General features: G+C 37.5%; 3 protein-coding genes across 4 annotated transcripts in view; 2 read left to right on the top strand and 1 right to left on the bottom strand.

Moving 5' to 3' along the window:
* The window catches only part of ckap5 (cytoskeleton associated protein 5), a 36,159-nt gene extending 34,832 nt beyond the window's left edge, over window positions 1-1,327 (bottom strand). For both annotated transcript variants that reach the window (XM_061036363.1, XM_061036362.1), the window contains exon 1: window positions 1,228-1,327. The gene's annotated coding sequence lies outside the window, so the exon portion shown is untranslated. The remainder of the gene's footprint in view (window positions 1-1,227) is intronic.
* The window catches only part of LOC132973117 (zinc finger protein 3-like), a 260,609-nt gene extending 255,148 nt beyond the window's left edge, over window positions 1-5,461 (top strand). The window contains exon 3 of the transcript XR_009672968.1: window positions 5,068-5,461. The gene's annotated coding sequence lies outside the window, so the exon portion shown is untranslated. The remainder of the gene's footprint in view (window positions 1-5,067) is intronic.
* On the top strand, window positions 3,217-8,582 carry cstpp1 (centriolar satellite-associated tubulin polyglutamylase complex regulator 1). The gene is made up of 9 exons (XM_061036374.1): window positions 3,217-3,458; window positions 3,622-3,724; window positions 3,962-4,092; window positions 4,328-4,412; window positions 5,498-5,583; window positions 5,906-6,113; window positions 7,216-7,325; window positions 7,594-7,657; window positions 7,895-8,582. Exons 1-9 carry the CDS (start codon window positions 3,416-3,418, stop codon window positions 8,061-8,063), a joined length of 999 nt encoding a protein of 332 aa, XP_060892357.1. The 5' UTR covers window positions 3,217-3,415; the 3' UTR covers window positions 8,064-8,582.
* The last annotated feature ends 4,490 nt before the right edge of the window (window positions 8,583-13,072 follow it).

The raw sequence follows: 13,072 nt of genomic DNA on the forward strand, positions 1-13,072 counted from the left end.
GTGATATGATCCAAGAAAACTCACTAGACTGTGGATATGATGACAACCGTATAAAAACATTTTAAGTAATTGATAAAGATGGAGAAGCAGAAGAATGTTACAACTGAACTATAATAAGCATTTAAAACCGATAAAAGACAGATGTAAGGTTTTTCAGGTTCACAGACCCAGATTTAAAAATACTTTTTTACCTACTGCAATTGCACTTTATAACGACTCCCCTTAAAGTAAGGACAGAGGACATTCAAACTTTAGCCTGAGTTGCATATATCATACTGTATTGTGGGCTCATGTTTTTTTTGTATGGGTGGGATATGTATGTATATATGTGTTTGTATGTATGCTGGCTGCTGGAACACCTCAATTTCCCTGCTGGGATGAATAAAGTATATCTTACCTTAATCTTATTTTACCCTCTTTAAAACACACTCACTTGATACATAAAAAAAACATGTAAATCAGGCCGTCATCCGTCTGAAATATAATTTATATTAAAGTAGGTATGAGAATGACAGGCAGGAAAACCCCGCCAGAAATCTGACTGACATGTTGAACTGCGCACAAGAATGAACACACTTAAAATGCCAAATAAATTACATAATAAAGGTGAAACGATATCTTGTGTCCACATGGTGATCCAGCTGAGCACACCAATGCATCTACTCTATATGTACACAGAAACAAGACTGCACCCTCAAATACACCCCATCATTTTCAATAAGGTTGGCAACAGACTGCAAGCGGGGCTATCATCAAGTTAGCCAATATTTACTGGTTGTCATCAGCCTGGTTTCCAGTTTGCTCAGTCTGGGAGAGGTCAGCATCTTTAACTAGCTGTCCTTAGTCCCAAGTTAATTACATGAGCGCCATGTACTAGTAAGCTAACCTAGCAACTGCAGTGACAGTTGCTAGGTTAGCTTGTAAACTCGCTCATTGCTTGAGGCGGCATTGGCAAAGATACAACCCGTTCATTTCGGATATAAACCACATAAGACATCGTGGTATCCGCGTCTGAAGTCTAAAATGTGAGCTTTTGTTTGCTCGCAGTCGTTATCCGCCGTTAGCTGTCTAGAAAACAGGCTAACCTTTCATCCGCGCCAACACAGCCAGGCCTAACAACGCAGTTCACAGCACAAGCTGCAGAAACACAACATCTTAGCATGCTACCGAACAGTCATACATGAGATCTAACTAAAATAAACAAATGATTTCATATCGTTGGGATACCTGTTAGCTTCTTTAGAAGACAATACGATGCCGACTATTCAGGTCGATGTGGTTGATAGTGGGATGACTAACAGAGAAGCCCAGTCGAGCTTTATACGAGCGCTGCTACTGCAAAGACGGAAGCATCATTTCCGTTTCAAAATAAAACAAACAACAACCAGATTTCTTGGTAAAAACAAATAAAACATTTGATGAATATAAATTAAGTATTAAGAAACGTATTAAGCTAAAGCACCTTACTAAATACGTTTTCATTTGTTAGAGTATCCTTTTTCGCAATTGAGACATGTTGCACTCTTATTTTGTACACCAATCCCCGGGCTGATCCTGCTGCTTGTGTCTAACTTGATCAAGCTTTTTGAAATACCTCCAAGGGCGGAGAGACAGAGAAGGGGCGGAGACAGGGGCACCTCCCTGACTACATCACTCCAGTATTCAGCCATTACTTCATGTACAGTCTCAGGAAAAATACATACACACCATGAAAAACCGGAACAAAGCACATCATGCTGTATTAAATGTGTATTTAAATATCGGCAAACACATGTTCATTTATGAATTTGTGATGTTTTGGGGGCTTCCTTATGTGTCCCTGGAAAGAGTCATTGATTGGTTGCATTTGAATTATTGCCCGCCCCCATTGTTTCCCATTCCATGTTGGGATAGGACCATCCCATTTATTACTTCTCTTTGGATAAGTTATGATTGGCTGATCTCAAAATAAGCCTCCTACCTACGAAAATCTTTTGTCCATTATCCGAATTCCTTTATCAGAATTCATTTTAACCTACTTATTTATTCCGATGTTCTCAGTAAATGTGTAAATTAGCTTAGACAAAATAAGCTTCCTGAAAGATAACAAAAACCTTAGTCGGCTCTATGACATGTTTTCTTTTCTATTAATGAAGAAAACTTTACAACTCCAGACATAAAGTCAATTAAGGTAGGTCTACTCAGTATAAAGTTTTAATTCTTTTGAATTTCATTTCAGTTGACAGAAAATCTTCACTTTGTGTATAGCATGCCATTTGTTTCAGACAAAATGAATGCCACAACAAAGCAAATACAACAATTTGTTTTTTTTCAAAGGTAGTACAACAATGCACACCTTCCCCTTGTTTGTATATTGTCAGAGAGTAGCTTTTCATCAATAAGAACATTATAAAAAGGAATAATCACTTGACTATTGAAGATATACATTGAAAGAAAGAAATAATAAGCTATTATACCGTATATACCTATTCAACTGGTGAAATTATTTAAAAAAAAAAACAATTTAAAAGTCACAAACAACCTACTGTAAAGAATATTGTCTGTGCTGTTTTTTGGTTTGTCACAATAACTGCTTAAGACTTTTAAATTAATTGTAGCACATAGATTGCATCTTGATTGAGAAGTGAGGTGATGTGATGTCCTTCCACAGCCTTAAGTCTTAAAGCTTGCATGAAACTGTTTCAGCTTCTGATTTCAGAGTTTGTTTGTAACCATCCAGGATACTAAGTAGGCCTAGCTGTGGTTTTGTTGGAAATAAGGTGGCGAGATAAAAATGATGAACATTAACAAAAGCCCTGAGATGGAATTAGCATTTATTTTAAGTTGCAATAATATAGGCTATTAAATTCTAATTGAATCCTTGTAATAACACAAATAGCTTTTACATTAAAGTATTGAATAGACTTGTTTTCTTAATATTATAACATTAAACATAGGTCACATAGGCGACAACATTATTGACTTTACAAAAATCCACTTAATAATCATGTTATAATTATAGTTTAAAAATAATTATATTTATATAATAATAATACAATACTAACATATCTACTACTATGTGGGATGCTACTATTATTCATATTTTTGTTTTTGTTATTATTATTAATTAATAGTTATTATGATCAACGTAGTTATTTAATAATATATTCATTTGAACAACACAGGATAGGAACCTTTGTGCGCTATGTTTTCGGGGGGCGGTAATTTAATGTAACTCAAAACATTCTGACGTTTCCATGGAAGCCCACCAATGTCAAAAAAACGGCCGATCTATGATAGCTAACACAATCCCAAGGCTACACAAATGAATCTGTGTAATTATATACATAGTTAGCTCGGAGACGATAACAGTTGCACACAGACATCTGAAGTTTGTCCGTTAATTTCAACGCTAACTCCGGAAAGGACGAGCAGAATGAACCGGTTTAATGTCGCCGTCCCCGTCGACGAATACCTCAGTATGTCCTGTTATCTTCTCTGCTTATACTGATGGAATTACCATATGCTATTTATTGCCTATCCACCCATTTGTCTTATTCATTTCTTTGCTAGTTAATTGATTTCAGCAAACTATAGCAGCTCTGTAGTTTGTGTATTTATCCGTTTGTGTTTTTCTTCCAGCCGACAGTAATGTGTTGTTTTACCTGAATGATGCAGTGACCCAGCTGCTGGAACATAAAGAGGAATACACGCAGTTTGGAGTGGTCCGCTACTTTGCTGAATAGTAAGTCACACACACACACACACACACACACACACACACACACACACACACACACACACACACACACACACACACAGTAGTCTTGTTGTCACTAATTTCTGTCTTTTCTTTCTCAATGTCATTTGTAAAAAAAAATCACCTTTATCTCTATGCATGACAGTGTAATCAGGCCCTCAGTAGTGCTGCCTCTGTGTAAACACCTTACTTATGTGTGTGTGTGTGTGTGTGTGTTTGTAGCTTCAGCAGCGTGAAGAACAGTAACCATGTCCTCTTCAGAGAGTATAACTACATTAAGGCCACTCCTCATAATAGAGCCTCCTTCATTAGAGTCTTCTGGAGATGCTACAGGCAGATCGGCAAGAGTGGGGGTAAGAGAGAGTCAAAAATAATGAGAATGGAATCGAGATTACTACTTTGATGAAAGTCATATAAATGTTTTTCCTCTGTATACGGCTCAGTATTTTTTTTAACATTTAGGTCATGTGTAATGTCCTGGTTGTTAGAGACTTCCAGTCAAAATCAAGTCAATCAATAAAACAATCTGTCTGATCACAGAGGTTTATTCTGTGAGTGAAGTGAGTTTCATGTTTTGTTGTTCTGCAGACTTACTGTCCATGCACGAGTACAGGTCTCTGCTGCAGTTATTGTGTCCAGACTTCCCAGCAGAGATGGTGCAAAGCGCAGCCAGGTAAGTGCACTGACAGCCAATAAAAACCAACACACGTCCTGTTTTTATTATGGGCAAAAACATCAAACACCCTTCCAGCAATACGCTGTCATCAGCATAATCAGGACAGCTCTCATCAGATGTCTCTCATCATATGAGCAGGTACAGTCAACCCCACAATCAGCGAAGAGATATAAAAAAAGTTCAAGAGAAGCTTCCTCTCTTAATCAGGAAAGCGTGACCTTGATGATGTGAAACCACAATAGAGTGTCTCAAGCTAGAAATACACGAATAGAATGTCCAAAACCAGTGAAATAAAGTCAATGGTTCTATAAGGAGATATATTATAAAGATAACTGAAAGATAACATAAATGAATATACCAATGACAGATTTTCTTTTTAATTGTGGAGAAAAAATAACATGATGTCCAAAGAATGACATGGCAGATCTTTATTTAAAATGTTGAACATGCAGCTCCTACAGCAGAGCCAGAACCTACTCTATACTAAAAGAACAAATCAGACTGGCTTGGCCATTTTCCCTGGACAATTAAGCTTTGCAACTTAATGCATTGCACTGATTGTGTTGTGCCTTCAGAGTATGGCATGGATCAGTGATCTGTTGTCCTTTTTGAAAACGGAAAATAGTCTTGAGCTTGTATAGTGCTTATCTAGTCTTCTGACTACTCAAAGTGCTTTTACACAGCAGGTCACACCTACACATTCACACAGTGATGGCAGAGGCTGCTCTGTGAAGTGACCATCAATATCAACTAATCCCATTCATACACATTTATGTGCCGACGACGAAGCAGCGGGAGCAATTTGGGGTTAAGTGTCTTGCCCAAGGACACATCGGACATGTAGCTGCAGGAGCTGAGGATCGAACCCCTGACCTTCCGGTTAGGAGACGACTGAGTCTACCTACTGAGCCACAGCCTTGGCTCAGTTCTCTTGTAATGATTTTTTAAAGACATTTTGTTTTGACTGTATTTCTTTGCGTGTAGTGGTTCTGTTGGAGTTTGGTATTTTAATGATCAGAACACAAGAGGACTAACTCTGCTGTCAGTTAAGTGTTCACTTTTTTTTCTTTTTGGTCCTTTAGAATTGTTTTGATGGACGACGCCATAGACTGCCTGATGTCTTTCTCTGATTTCCTCTATGCCTTCCAACTGCAGTTCTACTACCAAGGTACCATGGAAACCACTGATTCTTATTGGTTATGGCTCACATCCTCATTAGCGTGTACATTGAGGATGAGCATTCACTTCTACTTGTTTCTAAAAAGAATCTCATTTTAAAGTGATGCTCTAGGGTTTGATTCCGAGTCAGTTATTCTGATAGGGGTAATTAAGAGCAGCAGTATGTTATCCAGATGTTTCATATGACTCAGTTCTTACTCATTGTTGATTAAATGGTTGTAGGATGCAGAACATTGAGTTATCTTAGGTAGAAATAATCTGAATTAATTTAAATCAAACATAAAAAAAAACCTCGCTGTGTGTGTGTGTAGAATTCTTGGACAGCGTGCTCGTGATCTACCAGGATCTGTTATCAGGGAAGAGTCCAAACACTGTCATCGTCCCCACATCGGCCTCCATCGAGCAGCTCCCCTCCGTGGCTGCAGAGGAGAACGAAAAGGAGGAGCAGCAGCAGGACGGGGTGGAGTCTTCCACTCTGGCTCAGTGTGTAGACGACCTGTGTGACAGGTTTAAACTCAGGTAAGAGGATACACACACACACACACACACACACACACACACACACACACACACACACACACACACACACACACTCTCTCACATATTTGAACATTGATAAAACTGTCAATATTATTAATAAAAGGGTTTGACATTATAACTGGCATGATGAAAGACTCTGGGCCAGCTGATTGCACATTCCACCGGCCTGCTCGGGCCAGTTAAAATACATGCCTTAATAAGAAATGAAAAAACGGTAGCACATAAGTTATTTTGTTTTCCTGTAATACTGGTGTTTTGTTGGTGATTCTCAGGAGACTATCTGGTTACTTACTGCTACAACATCAACATTTTATAAGAGCACGCTTGTGTCACAGTCGAAAGGCAGCCAGCAGCTTCACTGTCAAAACTACTGCGAGCACGAGAATATTCAATATTTTGTTCTCCTCAAAATCCAAATACATCGCCATCATTCTGAAATATATATGACATTCTCAAGTTTATTCACTATAGACTATTTATATATATAACATAAAAAACTGAGGTTATTAGGAAAAGTTTTTAAATCAATTACTTTTGCATCAGATTGGTTCATTTTCTAAACTCTTGACTTTTATTATTATTGAAAACCAGTGGCACAGAGAGCCAGTGGAAAATGTCACTTAAAGTCAACTCCTGAATACGGAGTTGTTAAGTAAGTCCTCTTACATGTTTAAATGTGAAAATACATGTATTGCACTTTATTGACCCGTCTTTGTTGAATCCAGTATATTTATTAAATTACTTTACATTTCAGTTTACATCAAACAAGTTTTATTTTGTGACTTTTAAAGAACTGTGCTTAAATGTCCCTCTGGATTTTCTCATTTTGACCCCAGTTTAGCGAAGCTCTGACAAAACCTCTTCTTAGATTACATTAATATTTAATTCTGCAACTAAGCTTAAGTGTGGTTAATGAGATAAAGAGTCGTTTTTTATGGTTGATTTAAATGAATTCAGATTATTTGAATGTAGATTAATTTCCTGGCTTAGTTCCATCTTTGAGTTGAACAATGACTTTAGTCTCTGCATTAAAGTGTCATCAGTTCCTTATCTCTCTCTCTCTGTGCGTGTGTGTGTGTAGTCATCCTCCAAGGTCCTGTATGAGGGAAGCACTGGAACAGGTGGACAAAGTTTCTTACTACAGCTTCCTGATGAGCCTGGCTAAACATGAGACCATCAACCAGACAATCGGTATTTAACATATGAAAACAACAACACTGTATTATTACTCTAACTATTTCTAGAGATGATTTTAAAATGAGGTTGTTAAGTGTTTAACTCGATTCAGACCTGACTACCTGCAAACTCAACTTCATCTAACAGATTAAATACATTTGATTAGCCAGAATGCTCTGGGTTTCTCACCACATGGAGGTGCTTTTAAATCAGAATTATGACGTTTTCAAATTCAGGGAATGTGTATTAATGAAGCTCTAACAGTTTCCTCCCTCCTCTGTAGGAGCGCTACCCAGCAAGGCAGAGCTGCTCGTTGACCCAGAGATGGACCAGGAACTTGACAAGCTGTAAGAGCAGACAAACACACACACATGAACATGCACAAATACACAGCCTTTCACACACACTGTATATAATACTGTACAAAACTGTACTGTCCTACAGGTTGAGTGTAAGATGACAAACCAACTCATCTTTAAATTCTCTTCTTTGATTCCTGTCTTTCTTGTTTTTGTTTTTTTTCCCTTTTCCTCCTCCTCTAATGTTCCTCGATCAACATCTCTTATCTTGTCCCGTGTTTCCAGCATCGCCCAGATCTCAGTGAGTCCTGGCAGCAACAGCAGTGGCAGCGCTGTGGGGGCACTGAAGGAGGTGCAGAGGAAGGCCTCCCCCAGGAGGAACATTCACCACAGGAGGAGGATGGAGGTGGAAAGTGACGGCTCCACAGAAGAGACAGACTCCTCTGAAAACTGACCTGTGACGTGTAAACTTCCATTGTAGGTCCAGATCTCAGGATGTCTGCATAGCATACGTCATATTAAACCTCTAATCTGCAGAGGTGGAAAAGTGCACATTGAGACCCACATGAAATGAAGAAAACACTTCACACAACTAGTGAAAAAAGTCCAGTTAAGCTGTGAGGTATTCAGAGTAGTTCCTGTATACTTACCCAGGCACTATTACTTATATGTGTGTGGTACAGAGAGATCTGGAATTACTCCTTTATATTGATAAGGCTGTTTCTCCATACAGGCCGTAATAGCTGCCAAGTAATCCTTTGCGGCAAAAACATTTAATTTAAAACCAGAAAAAACTTTTGCATGGCTCCCCTCAAAGCTACCAGACTCCACTGATCATGTTGAATACAGAATTATTGTCAACTGCTGCACCAGTAAGACTTTTTTGTTATGCACTTTAGATTCACTGTGGATGCTTTGAATTATTGTCTCTACTGTTCAGTTTTGAATATAAATGTTGTCGCTCCAAACAGAACTTCAGTCTGACCCTCATTTTTGTTTCTGTGTTGCCATCATGAATATATGTGAATGTATAAAGAGTGATATCAAGTTGGATGTAAAAATGATTTCACCAGCACCTAGTGCTCTGTGATAAGTATTAACCATCTTGATCTTGTGTTTGCGTCATGCTTGAGAAGCTTCTGAAACATCATTACTGAATAACCACAACTAAACTATTGCTGTAATGAAACTTCCTATTATGAAGTGCAACAAGGCAAGAGCCTGTCTCCGTACACAGAAATAGGAATAAAAGAAAGAAACCACCGATTGAATATAAATCCTCCTTGAATTAAAAAAAGCTTCACTTGATGTAAGCAAACAAAAAATACTTATTAGCTTTTCATCACACACTAACTGCATTTATCAGCTGGGTAAAATGTTAAGTGTTGAGAGAGGATTAACGGTGCAGAAATAAAATAAATAGGGATATTTCTTTATTTAAACACGGATGTTCTCTTATCACCTTTTATCTTTTAGAAAAAGTAACATATTTTAGGGAAGGTAAAGATACCTAGATGTTAAAGAGACATGAGTTCAAAATGTCCTTAAATCAATGACCTCATGGGGTCATTGAGCTGCACTCTCCAAACTTTGTAAAGTAAATAGAACAAGTTTTGCTGTGGTTCTGTTGTGGCCGATGAGAGCTAATCCTCTTTTTAGCTGTTGTGGAACTCTTTGAGGACGGATATCAGCTGTTCCTTCTAAAGCTTTTAATGACTTTTAATTCTAAGGGAATTATCATTTTTAGTTTATAACATATTCCACACATTATGATGGCTAATTTTTTTGAGTGTTTTTCCATGTAAGCCTTCACCTAGTTTTACAGTACTCTTTCTTCCTTAAATTCTCAAATTGTTACATTTCCATATTCCTGATTAATAGGTCGTTGGGAGGGTTTTTACTGCTCATTTAAACTGGACACAAATAGTAACACAGGTAAGGGATTAAAATGCCGTGTTGAACACATATTAAGTAGTTAGTATAAAAGGCAATGTATTCCAGCCAGTAGATGGCAGTGTAGCTACAGATTTACTAAAGGTTGAAACAATTAAGACAACATCAGAAATGCATAAATGTATTTATTTTCCTCAGACCATTACAATGGCGAATTCTGTTCAGATTATTTGTCTTTTGAAGTATCATTCAATCTTTCTTTATAAATATGGAAATATGTACTTTTAGTTTTTAATGATTTTGTTTTACATGTTTATTATATAAATCCTTGTCATATTAAATATTTGTCTGTATGGAAGCCCAGAGGGATAAGAAAGAAAAAATAATTTAGGGTGATTTGTTTTTATATAATACTGTTAATAGTCTTAATACTGCAATACTCTTTTCAGCCACAAGAAGCTGACTGTTCTTAGCACTAAGAGCCCTGATGCTGGTACCTTCACACAAGAGCAAACTGAATCAGTGTTGTGTTCCTCTGAGCTGTTGCTTTATTTACATTTTTAAACACTATAATTAATGCAAGTGAAACTTTGCAAACACACCAACATAAGCATCCTTATGAATGTGTTCATAGGGCTGCTATGTCGTGTATTTAACACATAACCTTTTTTAGGAGGATGGGAACAAGTCGTATGCGATCCACCAATTTCACTGTGTTTTTGAAAATATGAATACTCTTATGTGAATAAGAAATCTTAAAACGTAAAAAATATGGATTGTTAAAGGTCACATAATAAACTCCTTTTAAACAACTTTAAATAAGTCTCAGAGAAAAATATTATTTTTTACAACTGAAAGTACTAACAAAAGAAATATACTACATTAGCTCGTGAAGAAAACTATCAGCAGCCTGTTGAAAACTGACAGAATAGTGGAATTCAACTTAATAGGTAAATAGCCAATCATTGATATGGCTTTTGGGGTGGCCAATGAGATTTTCAATGCCCCTGGCCCTCCCTCTGGCCACGCCCCTTGTATGTGACCATTCACTAAATCTCAATTTCTCAAGTTTTCTCCTCCAACAGATTCATTTAAGGCCTTTTAAATCAAATGAATTTCAGAATTATGGATAAAGACTTGAAAACATACATTTGATACAAAAAAAGAAGAATATCAGTTGATACCTACAAAAGAACATGGGCTTTCTGTGCATTTGTAAACGTGATTTATTGACAAGAATAACCACCATGGTACTGACACGTCTGTGCATCTTCTGAGCGTTTTCATTTTACAACATTGATATCATGCGGTGTTACACCCAGGTTTTGCTCAAACCTACAGCATACAATAATAACTCCTTTACAACCAAACATACGTACATACATAGGTACATACATACAGGATATATCTATGTTAATGAGTCATGTACAATAGATCCCCTCGGTGTTAGAATCACAAAAGTTGAATTCATAAAAAGGACACTTTCTGGTGGATCAGAACTACTCCCTGTGGTGCACCAGAGATGGCTGCCATGAAGATGAACATATGGAGCATACTGTAAAATAGTGAATTCCTCTATTAAATGTTGAAGTCTGCCATCAATCATAGAACTGAACTTTTCATACTTTGACAATGTAACATTTCTGTTGCAGTAAAATATAATTTAAGGTCAATCTGAAATAATGAATGGCAGTGGTGTGTCCAACGTTGAAGGATCAGCAAATATCAATATCCATACTCTGCATGTTTACATTCAGGACCTTTCAACCTTTTGGCTTGTACGATTATCCTTCCTTGGCTACAAAAGCAGTCAGATCATGGGACAAAGATTTTTCCAGAAAAAACTCAGTAAAGACTCTTAATGCTGCTTCAACTAAAAGCAGCTGTAAACCTAATCAACAACTAAAGTCTGAGTCTCACCAAAATGTTGCTTTACAATAACTTAAGATAAATGACGTTCAATAGCAATACTAACCAGTGGGAACAACCAAACATCATTAGACAACTTACTGACTGAGAGACAAGCTCTGTACACCTGTTCAACCCATAATGGGGCCATATATTAGCTCTATTGAGTGTCATTACAGTATTTCATGTCCATGGCAGCCATCATTGGTGTACTAAGTCCTATCCTTTACATAACTACTCATGAGACTGGCCGTTGTATCCATTTCTGTTCTGTGATTTGGAGATATTTGAATTCAACAGTAAATACTGAGGACAGTCATACTCACTATACACCAGAAAAAAAAAAATTAGGCACTGTATTTTTTCCAAACATAAAATATGTCATGGTAATTTTCCATTGGCTTTGTCTGCTCAAATCTCCTCTTATTCTATAGTTATGCTATAGATTGGCCTTGGCATTCTGATTGGCCGGAATTCTAAGTCAAAGGACCCTTTTCAAATGATCTCTTGCACATTACTGTAAAGTGCATGGTACAGGTGTATTTAAAGTGTGTCCAGTTGCACTTTTGTTGGTGAACAGTGCATAATCTGAGCACAGTGTAAGGCGCAGAGGCGTTGCATATAGTCTATTTATCATAAGTGTGTTGGTACAAAATAGAGGGGTTGTTAACCTGCTACAAAGGCGCATCTTACTATTTAGAAATGTGCCCTTAAAATTGCAGGACAACACTGCACCATTTCCTTTTACACCAGGTTTTTACCAGTCAGATGCTTTCCACTAGCTTAAGATAGCAACGCACCTACAATTAACCTGACCAGACTGTATTTTATAACTGACAATCCCATTGGCATGAGATGGTTTGAAGTAGATTTTCTACTCAGCATTAAAACTTACAACTGCGTTGGTCTGACGACAGCAACGGCAAATGCGCTTTACTGTGCACCACTTAGTGGCTGGTTTCAGGGCCTAAAGGAGCCTGGAGGGGCCTACAGTTCAAATTCTGGATCTTAAAGCTGCACTAATTAATATTTCAATCTTTTGGGGAAAGTAGGATAAGCTAAAATACTGCACAACAGTATCAGAGCACGCATGGCTGATGTGTTTGGAATATTTGTCCATTTACACACCAAACACTTTCATTGTTCTGAGTCATGTCTAGATGACCTGGTATTAAATCTGAAGTACTGGAGCTTTTTAGCTGGAAATAGTTGCCTGCTAGTAGAGACAAGGATTGAGGGGTGTATATGTGTGCAGGGACACCAAGGCAATTGTCCAAAAGACATGAAAAAATCTCATTAAAACTGAAGGCAACTGCATTGTTGGACACTTATTCTCCGTAGGGTCGACCACAATAAGCATCCCTGTTAACAAAGTCACATGATCTGTTGATGTAAAAAAAATATTGACTGGTGCAGCTTTAAGTCTGCAGCTAATGGAGGAAGTGAATGGAAATTGAAATCCTTCTTTGGCCAACTAGGACAGATTTTTGGGTTAGATTTTGAGGATATGTTACTGTATTAACATCTAATATCAGTGTGTTTTTGTTCATTTGACCATGACTGTGGACCTAGATTTGAGCAGGCAAAACAAAAGAAATGTGAGCTTAAAAAAGTGCTGAGGACAGACTCGGACATGACAGCACAGCGATCCATCATCCTCAC

This window comes from Labrus mixtus, chromosome 4 (assembly GCF_963584025.1).
Source record: "Labrus mixtus chromosome 4, fLabMix1.1, whole genome shotgun sequence".
NCBI classification, from domain to species: Eukaryota; Metazoa; Chordata; class Actinopteri; order Labriformes; family Labridae; genus Labrus; species Labrus mixtus.

What these genes read in the sequence shown, in the direction of transcription:
- cstpp1 (XM_061036374.1), top strand. Translation starts at nt 3,416, where the DNA reads ATGAACCGGTTTAATGTCGCCGTCCCCGTCGACGAATACCTCA. An exon ending in GCAGATCGGCAAGAGTGGGG is followed by an intron (nt 4,093 to 4,327) that starts GTAAGAGAGAGT and finishes GTTGTTCTGCAG; the next exon opens with ACTTACTGTCCATGCACGAG. An exon ending in ATGGTGCAAAGCGCAGCCAG is followed by an intron (nt 4,413 to 5,497) that starts GTAAGTGCACTG and finishes TTGGTCCTTTAG; the next exon opens with AATTGTTTTGATGGACGACG.